Genomic DNA, 23,475 nt, shown 5'->3' on the forward strand with positions numbered 1-23,475 from the left:
TGTCCCAAAAGTATGTCAACTTCATCCAGGGACAAAGGCTTTGTGATAATGTCAGCAACCAGCTCGACCATAGAAATACATAGGAACCTCACTGCTCCTTTATACCATGTGCTTTGACCTGTCATCATGGTCGTCTCCTGCACTTGATCAAGCAATCCTGCGAGTAGCTTCCAAAACCACACTGCTTCACAACTTGCCAAATTGTAATATGCTCTGTTTCATATGCTGTCAGCTTCTTGCTCATCATAGCAACCCCCAAGTTGAATCATCATTCTTAGCCCAATTTGAATCTGTGAATCCCTCCAACTATACGAGACACATCTCAATCCATATCCCACTGTACCATGTTGATACCTTAACACATGGTGTGCCACATGCCTTGGCTCAACCATAACTTTACCAACCTGAACCCATCACCACAGCTACTTTCCAGTCACCCTGACTGGGTGCTCCCTCTAACGCTAAAACAAATCCCACTGAGGCAATCCAGGCTGCTCCCTCTGCCACTTAGCTTCCCAGCTCTCTCTGAACTAAGAGCTCTTTCGGTCATCAAGTACAATCATAGATGTCAATACAATTTCTCCCTCCACAAATCACTAACCCTGAGAGAATCCTCTTGCCATAAATTTTGCTTTGTTCTTCCAATACTTCCATCTACTCTTCCAATATTTCCATCTACTGCCAAAGCCTTGGCAGCCTTGACAATGTATCTACAATCCTCATTAGGAGGCCCATGGAAGAATGATTATAACCTAGCAAAAGAAACAAAGACAAGAGGTTAACTAATAGCAAAACAATAATAAGGAAGAGAGATATAAAGTACTTATCTTTTGAGGATTGTAGAGAATCTCCCTCTTGATCCTTGCCTTCCTACATCCATCTACAAACTCATCATCTTCGTCCTCATTTTCAGCTACTAGTGCATGCAGCTTTCTTTTCTTGTCTTGTATGGTCTATGGTTTCTTCATTCAACAGAATCATCAATCTAGGTCTAGCTCTACGGTTTTATCCACAAACCCTAGGGCTTTCTCATCCAAGACTTCTAGTCTTCTAGGGTTTACAAACCCTAAGACTTCCAAATCTTATTGAAAATTTTTGTAAGTCCATATATCTTGTTATGAATCTCATAGTATTATAGATGAAGAAACCTTTCTTCTTTGGAGTATCTTGATCATATCTCAAATACTTTGAAGGAAAACTCTGCCATATACTAATCTGTCCTAGCAATTAGCATCCTAATACCAACAACATATCTCAGCCAATATAATCACAACAGTACAATGCAAAGCATCTTTTGCATCCTTGAAAAGAACCCTTACTCAATTATGTAAGATTTTTCTACAGAAGTACAAGGTGTATGGCATTAGAGGCTTAGATCTCTGTAGTTAACATTTTGCCTCTAAACACATACTCTTCAAAGGAAGTGTCCTTACACAAGTTTGTAAAAAAAACTTCAATCTAATACACTTCAAGTTGACAAAACGGTCTTGGTATCATACTTAGTTCATCTCCCATTAGCATAGCTTATCTTGACTTAGGTTACCCAACACCGAACTTTGAGCCATAGTTTGAGAGCTTTTGTTTTGCTGATAATTTTCAAGTATTTTAAATCCAAAAAAAACTAAGATCATCTTCACCCAGGTTTCTCACTGTGTCAATGCTACTGATCAGTGGATGCATCTTTATTGATTGTGAGGTAGTGATCTTACAATATCTTCCTACATTACACGAGTACCTCTACATATGTGATGAAATTGTCAACAAGATGATGGTATGTGATGAAGTTGTCAACAAGATGATGTTATCAGCGAAACAAGGAATGCTCCATCTAGTCCAAGCAAACATATAATGATCAATATGGCCTTTGTAAGGCTTGAAATTTGCCTTTTGTTGACAATATCATAAAAACAAAATATTGCAAGACTTCCATAGAAATTCTTTTCAAGGGAACTTGCTTCATCATCTGAGACAAACAAATAGTCTTAACTTGAAATGGTCCTTCATAGTTATTGAATCTAGAAGCTATGGAGTCTAGATCCAAATCGTGGAACTTCTCTTCTAAGCTATGAATTAAGGTATTGAGGTTTTCTTTTCTTCTAGATATAACTCTTTTGAAACAAATCAAACAAGAGTTTAGTGATACAATTTTTTACTTCTGTAGTACAAAAGGCATCAATCAAATGTCACTTTCACTTACAAGGGAAACTTCTTACAGTGACTTGCATACACACCAGTCACAATTTCAAGAATTAAATCCTCCTTTTGCGGACAGTCTTTATCAAACTTTACTTCGCTGGCATTATGGACCTATCTTTCAATCCTTCTTAGCTTGTTGGTATTTTAATTGAGACACTTCAGATTCCTTTTGATTGAGGCACTTCCGACAGACTAAAGCGCTTCTTCGTTTTCTTCTACGGCCTAGTCCTGAGGTCCTTTGTTCCTCTTACAAATGGATTGAAATCCTGAACCTAAGCTTTGGCCTTTTTCCTTCAATCCAGAACTTTGTTGGCATATTATGAGCTTCGGCTTCCTTCAAACAATGTCACATGATTCGGGTTCGGGTTCGAGTTCGGCAATGATTAGGTTCAGTTTGAGTTTGAATTTTATGATGAGGTTCGAATGAGGTTCGCCATTAGGTTCGTGTATATATATTCGAATGAGGTTCGTCATTAGGTTCATGTATATATATATATATATATATATATATATATATATATATATATATATAATGAATTATAGGATAAAATAGTAAAAAATCAACATCTTTAAACATCATAAATGTTATCACGGACATGGAAACTATAAGGATAAATTACAAGCTTAAGCTGTGACATGAGGTTATGAGTTTTGATCTATACACTTGGTCAATGGCTATGAGGTTTGATGAGGTTCGTCGAACCTCAAATTTTTTTAAGGTTCGCCAAAATTCGAACCTCAAGGTTAAAGTTCGACAAACCTTGTGACATAGCCTTCAAATAGCAGATACATTGACCTTCTTTAAATATAAAAATCTTAGATGCTTCGACTCTCCATAAAACAAGCTCTCAATCCCTTTAGGGCTTCTGCCTTTCCACACAAGATAAAAACAAAGTTTTGATTATGCCCAAAAGTCTTCTTCCTTGCATATGTGGATAGACTTGACAAATTCTCTTATTTGCATGAGTGAACAGTGATGTTAGTAGGTGATCATCCTCCTTTCAATCAGTGTTTGGACTAAGGCTTCTAGGGCTAGTAACATAACAAACCCTAGAAGATAATGGCTTCTTCAAGGCTACTCTTTCAACCTTACTCTGATACCATGTTGATATTTTCAAGATTTTCTATATTGATAATTACTTCCCGTAATTTCTTCATTAGTTTAACTTGTGTCACATTTATCATTAAGCAATTATACATAGAAAATCTTCAATAGTAAAATAATAAAGCTAGGAGGATCATAAAGGGATAGCCAAACAAGAGACACAAAATTTATTCCGGGAAAACCCTAACCAAGGAAAAACCCAGCAAACTTTTCTTAGAGAAATTGTCCAATTCAACAAGAGATACAACCTAATTTCCCAGTCAAATAGAGACAAATTTGGCCCCCTGAAATTTCAGTCCATTGCCTCAGAAATCGTCCTTCTTCATGCCTCAAAATTGTCCTCTCATGATGCCTTGAATTTGTCCTTCTAGTCTGCCTCAGATTCATCCTCTTTAGTCTCTCGCGTGTGAACAAAGTCAATAGCAGATGGCGATCCGAATATGCCAAGAGGAGGAGGTCAAATGTGTTAAATTTCCATGAAACTCTACAACTACTTAAATGAATAACTGAAAACAAAAATCTAGTTAACTTTCACCAAGATACAGAGTCTCTTAACAATTCATATGCAATGGAATAAAAACACATCACACAAATTGAAACTTATTTTTCTCAAGAAACCCAACAAGGAAAACCTGCTTTCTTGATGTGGCTATTTTATTGACCGTCTTGGAGCAATTGAATCTACTACAAAGCAATTTGTCTCTCTTGAGAAAGTGTTTTCATTCTCACACAACTCTCAGCTTATACATTTGATATTGGATGCCTTGATCACTACTTGATCTCAGTTCCTGTACACAAATCTTCCTTTGCTACCTCCTTGACTTACTTTGCAAACCTTGCTGACTTGCTTCAGTTCTGCTCCTCCTTCCTTGCGTGCTTTGCCTCCTTATTCCCTGTGCTAATCTCCTATTTCATAGCACAATCCAATCCCTATTTCTTAGTGCACTTGAGCTCCTATTTTTTAGGACCCCAGCTCCACACAACCTGCACACAACCAATCCTCCTAAATCCTAGCACACTTGTGCTCCTATTCTTTAGGACACAGTTCATGCGCTCCACAATCAAGGCTCTCTCACACTAACTTGTGAGCTCTATTTTGTCACAATCCTTCGTGCACAAAACAATTGTGCATTTAATTGTGCCTTTGTCATCTCTTTATAGATTCGATCCATGTTAAATTAGACTTAGTTCAAATTTAGAACTCTAGTTGTGATAGCAAGTTAATTGACAGTGTTACTCACTCTCCTTCCAATCATCACTGGAGTTGTTAACTCATGCTCTTTCCAATCAACACTAGAGAGCTAACTAGCTCTCCCTTCAATCAAGACTGAAGACTAACTCGCTCTAACTGAACTACTAACTGCCACCTCGTTCTGTAGTCAAACTAATTAAGACTCCACTTAATTGAAGCTCCAACTCTACACATGCTAACTTGATGATTATTCCAGTAAACTGGAAATAACTCATCCTAACTGAAGTCTAACTCATGAGGACAACTCGAGGTCTTCACTGGCTAAGGCACAAGCTAGAAGACCTTGCTTGCTACATTTTCAACAGGATGGCATTTAAATAGTGATCTTAATGAGTCTGAGTGTCACTCTATGTTGGGCTGACTTGATCATTTAGAGTCGACCTTACATTTTGGAGGCAAAATTCATAATTCAAATTCGAATTTTTCTTCTTTTGAAGCTGACTTGAAGTATACATTTGTATTTATCATGAAGACCAACCATAGCTACAAAAATTCAACACCTAGATGTGAGAACCAAGCATGCAAATTGAAGAAGGCCCTTTACGAGCTGAAGCAAGAATAGTGTGCTTGGTACTGAAGGATTGATGAGTACCTGTTAAGTTTTGGCTTCACTAAAACTACTACAAACCCCACTCTTTATTATTTATTTGATAAATCAGATCTGCTTCTTTTAGTCCTATATGCAGATGGCCTTATAGTTACACGAAGTTCTGAGAAGCTTATAACATGGTGCAAGACAAGGTTGGCACATGAATTCACAATTAAGGACATTGGTCTTATGCATTATTTCTTAGGTCTAGAGAGGCAGAGTCTAGGAGAGGTATTCTACAAATAAGAAAACTATGCAGTCAAGATTCTCAAGAGATTTCAGATGATGAATTATAAACACTTGGCTACTCCTATCAGAAAAATCATATTCAAATGCAGTAAATCCATCTATGTATAGGCAACAGATAGGTAACCTTATGTATCTAGTCAATACCATACTTGATATTTGTTTTGCAATAAAAAATGTGAGCCAATATATGGTTAAACCACAGTAGATTCACTGGGTTGCTACAAAACATCTCCAATACTTTAAGGGCACAATACATCATGGTATAAGGTATATTTGAGATGGTGAATTGATGTTGCATGGTTTTGTGGATTCTAAGTCAGTTAGAGATGCAAGTGGCAAGTAGAGTACTTCAAGCCTTCAAGGTTTTGCTTCAATTTGGGTTCAGGTAGGATATCCTAGTTCAATAGGAAGCAAGCAATAATGACTTCAACAGAGGCAAAATATGGCAATTAGCTCTGCTAGTTGTGAAGTTATCTAGCTTCACAAGTTAATTACAAAGATGACCAATTATATATTGGAGCCTATTGAGGTATATTGTGACAATTAGAGTTGCATCGAACTCCTAGAGAATACAGTGTTTCACAATCGCTCTAAGCACACAGACATCCAGTATCATTTCCTCAAAGACATAGTTCAAAACAGTGCAGAGATTCTAAAATATGTTCCTTCAAATTCACAAGACGGGGAGTAGATACCTTAATGAATCCCATCGTTGAAGGGAAGTTTCAGATGTTGAGGAAGAGACTAGGTTCAGCGCATAACACTTTCCTCAGAAAGACTGAGTATTAAATTTTTATCTTTGTTGCTCAATGAGTTTCCTCTGGTAGTGATGGTGCTCCAACTTCATTGTCCTCGGTTTATATGCACAGTAGTAAAGAGAGGGCAATGTGTTTGAGAGCACAACAGTAGTGGAATAGAGGAGGAACATAACAACTATGTAGGAGACAAATGGAGGGGGCACATGCATGCAAAAACCTTAGAAACCTCCAGATTTAAACTATTGTTTGCATGGAGCACTTCAGTTATCTTTTTCTATTTCGAAGTTTGTCTTGCATGCATTATCTATTGATAGAATGGGCACAAATCCCTAGAGAGTGTTAGGCCACTTGCATGAGGAGTTGAGGAGGGCACAGATCCCAAGGAGGTGTGTGCGCACGCATGCCACAATTATCCTCCAGTTGGGGTGCACTACCTCCAACTCTTCTATCCATACAAAAGAGTGCACTAGCTAAGTGGATTAGGGTTAGGGATTGACTAAGTCACCTTGTGCAACCAAACATATTGTATCACCCCTCTTCTTCCTATTATATGAAGGATATTTGAGGTGCACCACTTTGTTGGTTGGCAAGTTTTAGTTTTAAGCTTTGTAATGTCCTCTCCAAATTGATGTCTAATGGAGGGTGAAATAGCCTATCCGACCTCGTAAGCTATAGTCTTGTTAAAGGGGTAAAAACCCAATTTTCCCTATGTTGGGGCAACATTGGGCAAAAGTTGGCTCGACTAGGGTTAAATTAGGGGTTGCACCCACAATCCCTTACATTTTGTAGCACATGGAAAATCTATAAATAGAAGAGGGTTGAGGTCAAATAATCATCATCAATTGTGGATCAAATCATCTGTTTTCCTGACATGTGGCTCTGAGGGTTTTAAGACCCCTTCTCTCCTACTAATTACGGTGGTGAAAGATGCCACCCTAGTTAGGTCTATTTTCCTATTTTTCCTAGTTTGTTCTGGCACAGGTTATTGAAAGGAATTTCTCATCTGAGGAAGATTAACAATTCAATCAAATCTCTTTCGAGGCAGCATCCACTTGAAGCAAGCTAATGCGGATCTCTTCCTGAGGTCCTGCAAGTTTGTTTTGTGGTCAAATCACAGCAAAATTCTAGACATATTAAGAATGAGACCCTATGAATCTGCTCTGTGGCAAATAGGAGTATTGTTCTGAAGCAGACCGCATATCCTGAGGCCAAGCGTAGATAGAGGAGATTCCTGTAACCATTTTGTGACAGACCCAACTCCTTTAGTCATCTTGTGACAGACCAAAGTTCCAGATGTGGTTTTGTGACAGTCCAAGGGTTCCTAAAGTGTTGCAGTGGGTACATCTGCGTTTTCTGAGGCCGAGCAAGGTCATCTGGGTTCGTTTTCGTTGAGGATAAGGTCACCATGTAATGTTCCTAAATAAGAATTTAAGTGATAAACCAATTAAACAAACAGTGCAACAGTGGAAAATTAAAAACACTTAGCAAAAACCCATGAAACATTGTAATACTGGAACTGTTGAGCCATATATTATGAAATATGAGAGCATGAGTACAATATATAAATAGAGTAGTGCACCTGGGCTTGTCTCAAGGACAAGCTGGACCAAACCCAGGTGGTAGAATAGCTGGAAAGATGGTTGTTCAGTTGTTGCTCTACTATGCTTTGCGTTATCCCAGTAAACTATTGATCTGCTGACTTTGGCCTGCTAGAAAGTGCCCAAAAATTGCCCATAAAATTCTACCCCTTTAGCCTTAGACTCCTTGGATAAAACCCAAAATAACACAGAAGGGAATTTCTCTAATTTTGACTTTGGATTTTCGGCCTCTTGGGAGCTGCTCTCTGGAGTTCGCTACATCTGCTGACTTTCGGCTTGCTGGAAAGTGCCCAAAATCTGCCCAGAAAATTTTGCCCTTTTAGCCTTAGACTCCTTGGATGAAACCCAAAAAAACCCAGAAAGGAATTTCTCTGATTTTGACTTTGGATTTTCGACCTCTTAGGAGCTACTCTTTGGCTACTGCTGCCAAATTCGATTTGGAAGAAACAACCTGGAAATACCCCTCAAATGTTGCTTTCCCCTGTACTATCTGATCCCTTGCTTCCCGGATGGTCCTTGACCCTGATAGCTGCTCAATCAAACCCCACGAATTTGTTGTTGGAGGCCACTGCGCAGTGTCCCTACCCAGAAATGTATATCGCTGCGTGTACTGGTTGGCTAGCTGCAAAACACTGATAAAATACCCTTAGTCCTCCACCTTCCTTACTCCCGAAAACTCGCAGCAAGTGAGAGGCCTCTTGGCTGGCTAAATCAACCTCTGCGTATTTCTGGCTGCCTAGAAAACGCGCAATCCCTTCCTCAGCGTGGTTGGCTGAGCTATGAATCGCTGCTGGAAACTCCCGCAATCTCTGTGGAACAACTTCCTTAGCACGGGCACGGATGGTCCCCCAAAGTAGAGGTTGAATCTTCCCTACGAAAGACTCATGGCTAAACAACTGGTAAACTCGCTAAGCAGCAGAGCGTACAAGAGTGAGTTTGTTTGTCAAATATTCAAAATGAGAGTTGATCTCGCTTGATAACTCCTTGGGTCCCCTTAGCCTCATGTGGGCCCCTCCATCCACCCATTCGATTTTCCCTTCAAACATATCGAATGGCTAATTCAAACTCCTATGTGGGTGGCCCCCACATTCCACTAGCAGCTAAATAAAGTCAATTTGGCCCCTAAGTCCCCAAGTCGAAAGTGTGGGGCCCTCTTCCTTAGTCAAACACGTGCAAAATTGTGTAGCAACACCCTGTTACTAATGTGTTTGAGACGGGACATGACAGTCCTCCCCTCCCAAATGTTGTTTGCTCTTAAGCAACCTCAAAGTTGGGTGCTCCAAAATATGCTCACCCTCCCAGGTGGCATCCTCATCTGGTAAGTTCTTCCAATGCACCAAACATCGCTTGTCCTCAAGCAATGCCTGAACAAACCCCCTCTCTGACTGTGGACCCCCACTATCACTGCAAAGTTGCAAACTTCACCAGGGTCCCAAATGTGCCATTGGATCGTCCCTCATCGTTGTACTATCCTATGGTGAAGGAGTCCCTCGACACCATGATCCCAAGACAACCTAATCAACGTGAAACCCCCCTTGCTCCACTCACTATCCTGCCAGATATGAGTATTAGAACCCCTGTGTCTATCACCAATAAGTAGAGCATCCTGACGATGTAAAACTCTGCCCAAATCCTCATGAAGTTGCTCTACCGAATAGTCCATCTCATGCACTACAAGAGTAAACTCCTGAAGATGCAATCCAATCCTGGTGAAATTGAACCCTCGTCTACCCGGGCCTCCCCTAATCTCCTCCTATCGATCACCCTGCCACACCGGTGAAGTTCCCCACACCATCAATGAATCACTAAAACCAAATGGAAGATCTACATGACCCTCCCCTGTAGAAACCAACTCACCTCTACGGGTAGTTGAACTGCTCAACCCTGTTATGCCAGAATTCCTTGCCCATCGCAGAAGGAACCTATCCTGCTGACATTGTGACACTTTGGTCATGCATGACTGCTTAGCATGCTCGTACCAGAACCTCCTCTCCCATAACTCTTGGCCATAATCTATGCGATGATCAAGGCTAGGCCAAGCTTGCCAAAGCGACTCAACAGTGCCAACGCCTATCTCTCCATGGCTAGCCCAAATCCTAAGCAACAATCTGCCTTGTCCTATAGTGAGGACTTCGATGATCGCCCATGTGTCCACCTGTGAACGAATCAGTCCGCTTGTTATCCCGACCATGCTCACTGAGGAGTGGAGTATCCCACTAATCCATTGGATCCCTGGATCCCATAACCATACTGGAGGTCCACAAACCCCAATCCTCTCTGTCTGTCATTGTGATATGCTACTAGTTGTTGGGACCCCTTTGTGCCTCGTCTCTACCTCCTACAGGTATCTAATAGGTAGGCACTAAGCATCAAGAACCTGTGTTGCAAATATCCAGTTGTTTTGTGCCTGCCAAATCACACAGCGAGATCTGCTATCCTAGCTCCTAATGATGTGCTCGGGTACTGCCAGAAGCCTAGGCATCATCCTGCCAACAAGGACTACTGTCCTCCGCACCTCATGCTCCCCTAATGCCTCAAGCTGTCCAACTGAAAAAGCACCATGAAACTCCCTCTCGGTCACCTCCCAGAGTGTGAACCTAGGGGTGGAACATATGCTACCTCAACAATCAACCATGCCATCCCTAAGTATGTAACCGTCAACTTGTGCACCTACCAAGTGTCTCAACTGGAGAGTCTCCTCTCGACCCATGACATGTGATGTCTCACCCAAGTACCTAGGGTGAGTCCCCCATGCCCTGCTGCTTAAATGGAGAGTGTCAAAGTGAAACAACCAAACTCTCTGCGACTGTAAGCAACACTGGAGGATGATAAGTGGATATGTCCCAAAGAGTATGATCAAGAGTATGCCGGAATGCTCAAGAGTAATCTTACGGACGACCCTCTCTCCGCCTTGGATCTGTTGATAACTCCCTCGAGGCCCTACCTCCACTAAACATGGTGTCCGCAAATGCTCGACAATGTCCTCATCAATCCTAGGTGAGTTGCGTCCAATGGTACACCTACTATCCCTGTCCACAAGTCTCCCTAGAGGCAAAGCTCCAAGAGCCCGTTGCACCGCATCATGTGTCACTACATACCACCAAGTACCACCGCACTCCATGAAATGCCATTGTATGCCACAACCTATCCCTGTACACCACTGGATACCCCCGACTACGACTATACCATCCTGTACCCTCTTGTGTCATGCCTGTGTCACTGCACCTGTCACTCCCCGCACGTCCTCAATGCGATGCAAGTCACTCCTACCCCACAGTGTAAACCGGCATGCTATGGTATACCACCATGTATCTCCATGCTCCTCTGCAGACCACTGCTCCTCGCTGCATAGCCCTGCACACCACTGGGTGTTATGGCCTAGAATTGGGTCTGTATGCATCAGGCCACATCCCTCTATATAACATTGAACGCTACAACCTGACTCTGTGTAGTCTTGTGTACCACTGCCTACTATCATACCACCCTGTAACATATGGTATCCTACATGTGCCAAAGTGTCCGCCACCCTGATAGTGACCCCACCATGACACGCATCATGTCCCCTCGTCCATCCTGGTAGACCTGACCACCCTAACTCCACTCCTACTATGGGGATATCTCTGTTGTGTCGATCGTCTGTGACCCCTGAGTCCTAAACCTCAATGGGAGAACATCGTCTCTATACAATATCCGGTCTGGTGGCCTACCCATGCCACCTCCTCAAGCCAGCTCCTGCCAAAGAATGTTAATCATCCTGGGCCCCCATGCACAACCAACATGCCAAAACAACCAATGGATTCTACTCACAAACCACCTAGCCACTAGCATCAACTTGAGCTCCCCTGAGGAATGCATGCGCTCAGGCATGGGGTTGACTACCTCATCAATGCCATAGCCATCCCGCATGTCTGATATCAGATAGGAAGCCCCACCAACACCCTCAATGTCTGAGAGCTCCCACTGAGCTTTACTCTGAACTATGACCATCTCCATGAGTCTAGCCCACTCCACCAGGTACCAACTCAGAATCTCCCACCATCCAACCCCAAGAGAGGGATTGAATGCACAAACTCTAGCACATAGAACAAGCCCGACATGCGAATGTTGCATCTTGTGCAACTCTGACCGTCTCATCCCATTACCCAGGTCAACACATGAGATCTAACTAGGTAGCTCTGTCTCTCTCTCTCTCCAATGGGCAAAGGTGACCCAACAATGCTGCTAACTTGGTCATCCCCTTTGGTATGTCTAGACAACTCCGCCTCTCTCAATCCAATGCGTAAGGATGGGCTGATAACGTTGTAGATCCTATCAATGTGACTTTGAAGCGAACTGTGCTAAAATCCCAATGTGTGGTCTCTATGTTGCCCCTTATCACTGGCTAGCCCAAAGGATGGTTGCACATCCTCCTGCATCATGGGCTTGACATGAGCCTCCAACTGCTCCTCCCTAGACAACCCAACATGCAAGACATGCTCATCAGTCAGCTACAGGTGACTATTGTCCGACAACTGTGTCATAGATCTGGATGCCTCTGTATCTATTGGCTCCTCATCAACAGTGGGGATGTTTCCTGACACCTCATCAATGGATGGTCCTATGGGTGTATGCTCTACTTTCTCCCCCAAGGTGTCAACTGGTGCTATCGAAGAAGCCTCCAACAATGGTGACTCTTGTGCCACACTGGGTATACCAATGTGATGCTCACACTCCCGCGTGTCCTCTACCTCATGTTCAATCCCCTCCTTGGGCCCCTGATGTCTAAGACCAGGTCTCCACCGGCAAAATCGTCTCCTTGACTCATCCTCTAACTGTCTCTGGCCTACCTACTCCTTTCTAGGAGATCTGGCGCCCTCATTCTGTCGGCTTTCCCCACATAGTGTAGATGGTTGTACTCCCACAGCATGTGCCCCTCTGATGTCTATGTTGTAAGGACAAGGATGGATCTGGTCTGAAACCTTCCTCAACTGAGCCAACCTTTCATCACTCCAGCGAATTCCACCCCAGAATCCCTGCATACTGAACCTCCCTTGAGCCATGGGTAGTGTACGGTGTAACTCGTCACTATGCATACATGCCCAAATCTCCCATGATCTTACTGGTTACCCACAGCTGAGCCAGGATCATGCTCTAATACCACTGTAATGTTCCTAAACAGGAATTTAAGTGATAAACCAATTAAATAAACAGTGCAACAATGGAAAATTAAAAACATTCAGCAAACACCCATGAAACACTGTAATACTAGAACTGTTGAGCCATATATTATGAAATATGAGAGCATGAGTACAATATATAAATGGAGTACTGCACCTGGGCTTGTCTCAAAGACAAGCTTGACCAAACCCAAGTGGTAGAATACTTGGAAAGATGATTGTTCAATTGTTGTTTTACTATGCTTTGCGTTGTCCCAATAAACTACAGATCTAATGACTTTGGCCTGCTGGAAAGTGCCCAAAAACTGCTCATAAAATTCTGCCCTTTTAGCCTTAGACTCCTTGGACAAAACCCAGAGGGAATTTCTCTAATTTTGACTTTGGATTTTCAGCCTCTTGGGAGCTGCTCTCCTGCTACATTTACTGACTTTCGGCCTACTGGAAAGTGCACAAAAACTACCCAAAAAATTCTGCCATTTTATGCTTAGACTCCTTGGACAAAGCCTAGAAAAACCCAGAAGGGAATTTCTCTGATTTTGACTTTGGATTTTCAGCTTCTTGGGAGTTGCTCTTCGGCTACATCTGCTGACTTTCAGCCTGCTGGAAAGTGCCCAGAAAATTCTGCCCTTTTAGCCTTAGACTCCTTGGACAAAACCCAGAAGGGAATTTCTCTGATTTTAACTTTGGATTTTCGGCCTTTTGGGAGCTATAAATTCGATTTGCAGGGAACAGCCTGCAAATCCACCTGGAAACACCCCTCAAATGCTGCTTTCCCCTGTACTATCTGATCCCTTGCTTCCCGGATGATCCTTGGCCCTGATGGTTGCTCAATCAAGCCCCACGAATTTGTTGTTGGAGGCCACTGTGCAGTCTCTCTGCCCATAAATGTATACTGCTGCGTGTACTGGCTGGCTAGCTGCAAAACACTGATAAAATACCCTCAGTCCTCCACCTTCCTTGCTCCCGAAAACTCCCAGCAAGTGAGGGCCTCTTGGCTGGCTAAATCAACCTCTGCGTATTTCTGGCTGCCCAGAAAACACGCAGTCCCTTCCTCTGCGTGGTTGGCTGAGCTGTGAATCGTTGTTGGAAACTCCTGCAATCTTTGTGGAACAGCCTCCCTAGGGCGGGCACGGATGGTCCCTCAAAGTAGAGGTTGAATCTTCCCTGCGGAAGACTCGTGGCTAAACTGTCGGTAGACTCGTTAAGTAGCAGAGCGTACACGAGTGTGTTTGTTTGTCAAATATTCAGAATGAACACCAAATGAGAGCTGGTCTCTCTTTATAACTCCTTGGGCCCCTTTAGCCTCATGTGGGCCCCTCCATCCACCCATTCGATTTTCCCTCCAAGAATATCGAATGGCTAATTCGAACTTCTATGTGGGTGGCCCCCACATTCCACTAGCAGCTAAATAAAGTCGATTTGGCCCCTAAGTCCCTAAGTTGAAAGTGTGGGGCCCTCTTCCTTAGTCAAAAATGTGCAAAATTGTGTAGCAGCACCCTGTTACTAATGTTTTTGAAAAGGGACATGACACACCAATTGCAACCCCTAGGATTTCTGAGGTCAGTTCCATAGATCCGAAGTCCTGAAAGTAAGTGCAGATCCTACACAGAACAGACGGGGTTCCTGAGGAAGTGCGAGGGTTTAAGCTGCAACAGATCCAAGACTGTTGAGGTGGCCAGAGGCAGAGAACTAGCACAAACCTGAGGCCAACTCAGGTATTTAAGTAGACAAAATTTGTGTAGTATTTATCAGTCTGTAGATAAATTTGGATCTATGTTTAGGGCACTGTTATACTACTGAACTTGTTAAGGTCTGTTTGGATTGCATTTGGATTCCACTGGTTAATGGACTGTTGAATCATATTGTTGGGGTTATTACATCATTTAAAGCCAACACTGTTATTGAAGTTATGTTCTTTGTATTGAAACCAGTGTTGAAAATATCGGTATCGGCAAAATATCGGCAAGGGTCCAAAAAACATCTTATCAGTGAAAATATCGGCAAAATATCGACAAATATCGGCAAGCATAAAAAATGCATAATATATTCATTTTTTTCAGATTTTTAAACATATTAAGCAATAACAACATGAAATAAACACATTGGCACATAAATATGAACAAAGCACTAATATATATGATGTCAAATAGAAATGATACATCAAAGGCGATACCAAATCCTGCTGATCCCCGATAATTGTCTAATCAAGGACTCAAATGTGGAGAACCAATACAAAATAACATCGCATATATAAAAGTATCTCATCATCATGAGTTATATGTAGCAAAACAAATAAAACTAGCAGCTATCTATCTGAAATCACTGCCCTCTCCCCCTTTTACGGGAAAACATGATGGGCTGTTTGCCAGGCCTGCCTCTAGTAGTAAAAGGCCCTGGCCCTGCCTCTGCACCTAATGTCAAATAATGAATGCTAGGTATGGAGATGTGCTCTCCTATATCTATAGAAGATGGTGTTGACGTTGATGCTCCCACAATGTCCTCCTCCTCCTCCTCCTCCGAGTCCTCCTCCTCTTGCTGCCCCTGTTCTAATGGATCATCTGGCTCTAACCATGAAGCTGACTCCTCCAAGATGGACTTCTCAGACTCCACCCTCCACTAAGACAATATATCAATATTGTCTAAGGAAATGGCATCTGGATCCATTGGTGCTTCTATTTACCTCACTCGAAGTCTGATATTGTAATGCACATACACTAAATCATTGAGGCGTGCGAACTCCAACCTGTAAGAGTGTCAAAAAACCTAATGAGTCTTGACTCGACTTTTGACACTTGAAGGTCATAAATTAAAAATTAAAAATTACAATAAGTGCAATTGTTCAACTGAAGGCTGGAGCTCAAAGTTATACCTGTTGCGCTTTTTTGCATGTATTTTCTCAAATAAACTCCAATTGCACTCACACCCTAAAGAGCTACATGTTTGATTCAAGATTCTTATGGCCAATTTCTGCAAATTTGGTGCCCTTGCACCATAGTTTCACCACCAAATATCTACAACAAAATAAAGAAATAAAAAATTCAAAAACTTAAAACATAATTAAACTTTCAAATAAAAGTTACATAATTGAATTTTAAAAAAATAGAATTATAAGGAAATTCTAAATTGAAAATTCTAATTTCTAAGGAGTGATGACTTGTCACTTACGTGGCATGAAGAGGGTCATTTCCCTAATAGCATCATCAAAGCCAAATAGGCTAACACAATCCCGATAAAATTGTATCTCGCGATTGATTTTGCTACGAAGCTCAGGATCAGGTACTATCCTATGAATACAAGAATGGAGCCCTTCCATCACCTCGCCATCAAAATCAAAGCCGCATTTGTATGAAAATGCGGGGTTGAGGAAGAGTGTTGCTGCATAAATGGGTCGATGAAGCATCCCTATCCACCGACTATCAATCACATCCCATAACATCATATGCCTATCAAGACTAGCAGAACCCTTGTCTACATAATAAGAACGAATGGCCTCCTTGGCCCTATCCATGGCCTCATACAAATAAGCCATTGCAGGCTTCTCCCCATCTACCAATCTGAGAACCTTTACTATAGGTTCACTAACTGAGCATGCTTCTTCTACTCCACGCCAAAATGTGTCAGAGTACACCATTTTTGCAATGGCTCTCCCATCATGTCTCTTGTTGTATCTACAATTACGCCAGTCATTAGACACAAACATTTGCTTCAACTCGAACTGACATCGAAGCAAACACTGAAGAGTAATAAAGTTTGTGGCAAAACGTGTGATCGCAAGACGCCACAACTCCTTGTTTCTAGTGAACCTCCTCATGAGGCTAAGAACAAAAGCATGGTTATAAATAAACTTGGGGACGCTTCTAGACATATCAACCACCTCCTTGATGAAGGAGAGTTTCCCCATATCCTCAAGCAGCAAATCGAGACAATGTGCTACACACGGAGTCCAGAACAATGTGCGATGCCTCTCCATAAGCATCTTGCCGACAGACACATAATTAGCTGCATTGTCTGTTATGACTTGCACCACATTCTGCACACCAATCTCCCGAATGAACCCATCTAACAACTCACATATCGTTGTTGCATTTTTGATATGTTCTAATGCATCCACTGATTTAATAAACATGGTACCTTAAGGACAATGTACCAAGAAATTTAGAAGGGTCCTACCCTTCCTATCTGTCCAACCATCAGACATCACTGTGCATCCAGAAACTTCCCATGTATTTTCCAACTCCGCCAATCTAGAGTTGATGTCCTGCTTTTCTGTTTGAAGAATTGACCCCCGCAACTCCTCATATGTAGCACTTTTGTACCCTGGGCCCACAACAACAATAGCATCACACATTGGCCGCCAAAATGGATTGGTTTTGGTGATGCTGAGAGGTAAGTCGCTCCAGAAAATACACCTCCCTATGACTCTATCTGCTTCTTGCTTCTCCTTTTTTTTTAACAATTGATTTTATGCTAGGTTGTGCTCCATGTCCTGTTCGTGGAACAAAAAATGATGACCTCGCACTAGCAGTAGCAGGTGATGCTGTGGAGCCCCTCCCACTACCCTCAACATCAAAATCAGAAGAAGATATCCCGAAAGATCTACCTGCACGTTCAGCCTTGTTTCTTTCTGCCTCTTCCTTCTTTCTGTCTTTTTCATCAATTGCCTCAAGAGCTTTTTGTATAAGCTCCGGACTAGAAACTGTACAAATCCCAACATCATGTCCAATGAGTCTAGCCAGATGGTATTTCAATCGCATAACCCCTCCTGTCATCCTGGTCCCACACAATTTGCATGATAGATATGCCCGATTTGTCCCACCATCAAGATCCCCATACTCCCAAAATGGGTCCAAGGCTTTTGGCATATCTGAATTTTTTAGTGAGCTAACTCAAACTTAGGGCACCAAAAAAAAAAATTGGAATTAATAAGTAATAACGACCTCATTTTACAAAATTATTTTTTTGCTACATTATTTGCAATGTGAATTTAATGAAAAATCATAATTGACAATAAGAGGGTGGATTTGAAAGTTAAAAAAAAAAATGGAGTTTGTTGTCTAAATATGGAGAAAACCCTTGCATTTGCTACATTATTTGCAAATGGATTAAAAAAACAAAAAAACAAGCAAAATGTTTGTAGGCAAATAGGCAAGCAAGAATAACTCTCAAACTATCAAAAAAATCATTAACATAAGGGTTTATTTGAACATACCTATTAATGGAAGAAATGAAGATTGTCTCACTGTTCTTCAATCTTTGATCAACAAAATATTCGTTGTTGGTGGCGATAATGGCTATTCAACCCTCGAATCCTCCTTGGCAGCAAGCACAATGCTCTCCCCTTCCTTCTCCAGTAATCAGAAATCAAAATGAATGAAAAAAAAAACAAAATCGGCCTTTTCTAGCCGTGGCGGCGAAATTTTTCTGAGCCCGGCAATATTTTGCATCGTAGCGCAATATTTTCCTAAGATATCGCCAATATTTTGGAAATATCGCGATATTTCCTCAACAATATCTCGTCTCCCCGAAAATATCGCGATATTTGCGAATATCGGCAATATCTCGGTGATATTGTCATCACTGATTGAAATTATACTATTGTACATGAAATAGAGAAATTTTTGTTAAAACCCTAGCTACTTAAGGAAATATCTAGGGCAAAAATTTCCTTGCAATATTACAAGCTTAAGCATTGTAATTTCCTTCTTTATAGTTTGACATGTAGTTTTTATGGTTGGCATTATATAGCAAGGTGCTCACATGGAAAGGAGTTTTGGCAAGGTCCTATATGGTGACATGGTGTATTCTGTGCAAACCAGATGAAGAGTCCATTGATCATCTCTTTTTGCATCATCCTTTCTCAAAAGAAATGTGGCTTAAATCATTAAATTTGTCATATGGGGCAGGGAAAAGGACAGGAAACAACATTTCTGAATGTCTAAAAGAATGGTTCTCGGACAAAGCAGTATCAGCGCACAAGGCAATTCCTGGCATGATCGTGTGGCCTTTACAGTTGACAAGAGCTTAAATAACATTTCAGGGGAAAGTGATTGTGCGAATACAGATGAGCCATCAGATAAGCTATGCTTATGGAAGAATATGGAAGCCAAATACACTCAAGAAAGTAACAATACTGAAAGAACCAGAAATAGATAAGGCAAAGGCATGGGATTTCTTCAATGGAGCATGTCAAGGTTCTCCAAGTCAATATGGTGCTGGTGGTATTATATACTTGGCTGAAAATCATTACATTACCTTCAAAGCTGGATGTGGACATGGAAAAAATAACAGAGCTGAGTTACGTGCTCATTGATTGTTGCTCAAACTTGCCTTAGAAAATGGCATAAACAATTTGCAACTACTGGGAGATTCCAAGCTTGTAATTGGTTGGATGATGGTAAGAACGGTTTGGAGAATTTAACCCTATCTCTGATCATAGAAAGGATTATTGTAGTGAAAATTTTGTCTGTCAAGGTTTTATACCAGCATGTGTTTAGAGAATTAACATGAGAAAGCTGATCCGCTTCTCAAAGAAGCAATTTCCCTTAAAGAAAGTCAGTTGACTGTAACTGAGATAGTAAATGGCAGACCTGCTCCTGAAGAAGTATTTGCTCTCTATTGAAGGCATGTATGTGGTAAAAAAAAATCATATTCTGTTGCTATGCAAGCCTGCTCTGAAATCCAGTATGTAGATGGATTTTGGAAAAAAGAAACAGAGAGGCTTAAATCACATTATATTGGATGACTTTAAATATAACAATCAGTTTATAACTTTATAGTAGATCCTAGGATTAAAACTTTTCTTCGAAGTAGGTATGACACCTATCTTTCTGAGTGCTAGTGAAAGCACGTGAATATGTGAATATCTATCTTTCCGGTTTCTACTTGGAATATCAAATATACATCGTTTCTCTTCGAAAAGAAAGACTGGAATGTTAGCAAACATTGAAGTTGGAAGGTCAAATGTGATAACCACTTTTCAGCCCAATAATGTTGCAACTCTCAATCTTCCTTTGCACGATGAAACCACATTGATATGGCATCCATGCTCGTTCAATTCTCTTCAGCATGACAACCTCAGTATTGCAGTCCTCTCGAGTGCTCATGACCTTGATTAAGTTTGAGGTCTTCTCACTCACCTTGCAACTTTGTCCATTAGGCTCGACAGCCTGGCGTTGTGGGCTTTCACATCAGTGCAACTTTGTCAGATGTGTCCCATATATTTCTTACCCTTGCAACTATTGCATACGTTGCACCTTTCCCCGTGCGGGGCCTCCTTGTGTTTGGATCCTTACCTTGCAATACCTACAATGTTCATCGTAGCAACCTCCTTTTCTGGCCTTGCAAACCAATCTTTGTGGTTTCTCATGGGCTTGCAACCTAACCCTTACAGGTCTACAACTTTGTTGTGGGGTTTTTGCGGCACCCAAACATCTCGGCATTGTGCGTTGTGAATTAATTACTTGCTTCCATGGCCTTCTGCAACCTCACAGACATGGAGTTACAGATCTGACTCACATCACTATTGACAGAAAACATGACAACTGAGACTTGAAGCAAGAAGAGATGAATGGATTCATGACACCGAATCTCAGCAAGAAGTACGTAAATCCCTAGACATCCTAGTGAATTCAACTGTTAGGAAAACGAGGTCCTGTAATCGCCTAGAGCAGCAAAATCCAACTTCAATCACACCAGCAATGATTTACAATGTCATCTAAGATTGAAACAATTTCAGCATAGTTCTGATCTAGATTGAATAATTCATTTAAGTAGGCATTTCGCAACCGAATTGAACCTGCTAGCTGCACTTTGTTTTGGAACAAAGACGCAAAAGGTAGCTGTGATATTGGACCCAATTATCTCTAAAACAGAAGCAGATGATAACATCAAAGCTGGATTAACCTGGAGATCTTCTGGGTAATCTAAATTTGGTGAACTTCCATTCCTCAAAGGTTCTACCTCAAGATTACTGGCAGAATGTATGGTGGTTGAAAGGCGTTTGCCTAAGAAAAACTACATTTATACTTATATTAATTGCCCGAAATCAAAATAATTGCAGAAACAAAATCAAAAGAATCGAAGAAGAAAATGAATAAACACCTTGTTAAAGAAAATTTGGCCACTGGAGAGAATAATGTATAGTAGCAAGTAGAAATACGTGACTAAAACCTCTCGCGTTCCGCCCATATTTAGATCTGTGTCTCCGTTTGTGGCTCTGCCCTGTTCAGCGTGTGTCCCTTTCACCCGTATTTCCTTTATGAATTCAGAAAAATGAACACTCGCTCCAGGACACCCATACGTTTTTTTAGTTTCTGTTAAAAACTATATCTATTTATTTCAACGCGCTTTTGCTTTTACTTTTCTTTTCTATTTAATTAAAATTAGCCAATACTCTATTTTATTTTATTTATTTAGTAATTTTGAATTGGCATATGTCAAATTTTATTATTTTATAATTGAAGGTTTTATAAGTTAGAGCTCAGCAGGAAGGTGGTATTTTTTTTAAGTAATTTTGAAACTATTTTATTTTATTTATCTGGTAATTTTGAATTGGCATATGTCAAATTTTATTATTTTATAATTGAAAGCTTTACAAGTTATAGCTCAGCACGAAGGAGTATTTTTTTTAAAGTAATTTTGAATTGGATTTTATTATTTTGTCAGGGAAGGTTTTGAGGTTTTATAAGTTATAGTTGTAATAATATAATTGGGGAGATTATTATTATGTAGTTTTAGTTAGATGATGATTGTTTGAATATTTGAGATTTTAGTTTTATGTTAATTTATGTTTTTAATATTTCTTATGGTATTAAGGTTTAATATTATTTTTGGTTTTTAAGTGTGTTTGAAGAGGTTTGACGGTTTTTTGTGGTAGGATAGTGATAAGTTCTAGAGGACTTGCGTTTTTATTTCATTATTTGTTTTAGACATTGAGGTCTTCAACAATCTTGTAGTCACCGAGCCAAAAATACTAGAAGGCAAAGTCGACCCACTTTCTCAAGAAGTTAGAAGAAATTCCCAACGTGGAGATATGTGCCCCCAAGCGAGATCTCAAGCTCTGCAACTTGCAGAGTGTGACCTAGTTGGTCAGTTCATGGGGATCTAGCCTTCCCTGCATTCTGTGAGGATTTAGATAGAGAAAAATTCGAAGCCAATGATCAAGGGTTCTATCTCGTCTTCCTTTTGTGTGAAGGGTTTTTTTGCCTTCTTCGAAAATAAGGCAGATCGAGACTTGATTTTCCCAAGTGGGTCATACTTTATAGGTGCTCAAGGGCTATATCTAGATCGCTAGAGTCTATATTTTAATCCTAAAAGTGATGTGTTGTCAGAAGTTCTTGTTTGGGTGAAGCTCCCCTTCCTTCCTTTACATTATTGGAATGACACCACCTTCATAAGCCTTGTTAATGCCTTGGGAAGATATATTGATTGAGCATGGCCACATGAGGGTTTAATTGCATGTGCACAGATCTGTGTGGAAGTGGATCTGGATAAAGGACTTCCAACAACTATAAATCTGGACTTGGATAATTGGTCTCACATCCAAGAGATGGATTGCGACCAACTTCCATTTAAATGCAAGGTGTGTCATGAATATGGCCACTTTGTGAGAAGCTGCAAAAAAAATAGGACGAGCAACAGAAACAAGCCAAGGAGGGGGACCATTGGTAGCAAGCCAAAAGAAGAAGAGGCCCAACATGGCAGACCAACAACCAGTCTAGGCAACCTGATTGAAATTGCAACAAAAAGAAAGGGCTAACTTCCCTAAAAAAAGTTGGCCGAGTAAATGGAGAACGAACTATAAAAATAAATGAGAAGAAAGAGAGCAGTGACAGTTATGAGGCACTGAATATGGTGAATGAAGAAGGGGAAATCTGATGCAGGAGCATCGACCCACCTCCAAGAAAATCAGCAAGAACTAAGTTACAGAAGGTGCAATTGTCAAAAGGCAAGGGATTTGTTAATTTCTATTTAAAAACATGAAAAATCAAATCCCTTAGGGATTTTAGGAATTCGTTGAGAACTTTGTGGAGAAGATAATGTTAAGCGCTCGGTGGAGAGGATCGTGTTGAGAGTTTTATGGAAAATATCGTGGATCTTGAAATGATCCATGATATTGTAATTTTCTAATATAAATTGTAAACATGTGTGTGTATTAAGTGCAACCATCAAAACAAATATCTGGCCAGCCGAGGCGCCATGTCATAGTTTAGCAATTAATGTAATGAAATTAGATTCCTACATGATGTAAATATGTGCGCATATTTTATCTATGCATGTGTGTTTTTATTATATATAAATCGTGTTTGCATGACCTGGTTAATGTGTTTTTTTAGAGCAAGAGAATTGTATATGTGTTTCAAGGGCCACAGTCACTTTACAATAAAAGTATGACCAAAGCCACGAGTTAAGAGACTTGGAAATTAACGTTGTGAGTAGACAGATGTGAGACTATACATACAATTGTGCATGATGGAGGATTTGAAATATCATGAATAAGTTCATGGGAAATAACCCACAAGTCCAGGATCAAGACCAATAGAAAGATTGAAAATGATAGACCCCCATACATTA

The 23,475-nt window shown here is 40.8% G+C and overlaps 1 protein-coding gene across 6 annotated transcripts in view; it reads right to left on the bottom strand.

Annotated features, from left to right (window-relative positions):
• LOC149226950 (Nucleotide/sugar transporter family protein) overlaps window positions 1-21,216 on the bottom strand; it is a 143,222-nt gene extending 122,006 nt beyond the window's left edge. For all 6 annotated transcript variants that reach the window (XR_016247755.1, XR_016247754.1, XR_016247756.1 and 3 more), the window contains exon 1: window positions 21,004-21,216. Coding sequence is in view for 3 of the 6 variants with exons in the window: in XM_089377639.1 (XP_089233765.1) it covers window positions 21,004-21,090 (87 nt within the window). In the remaining 3 variants the exon portion in view is untranslated. The remainder of the gene's footprint in view (window positions 1-21,003) is intronic.
• Between the last annotated feature and the right edge of the window lie 2,259 nt (window positions 21,217-23,475).

The sequence above is a fragment of the Pinus tabuliformis genome, chromosome J, assembly GCF_031772625.1.
Source record: "Pinus tabuliformis cultivar Carrire ecotype Pingquan chromosome J, CPIR1, whole genome shotgun sequence".
Classification (NCBI taxonomy): Eukaryota; Viridiplantae; Streptophyta; class Pinopsida; order Pinales; family Pinaceae; genus Pinus; species Pinus tabuliformis.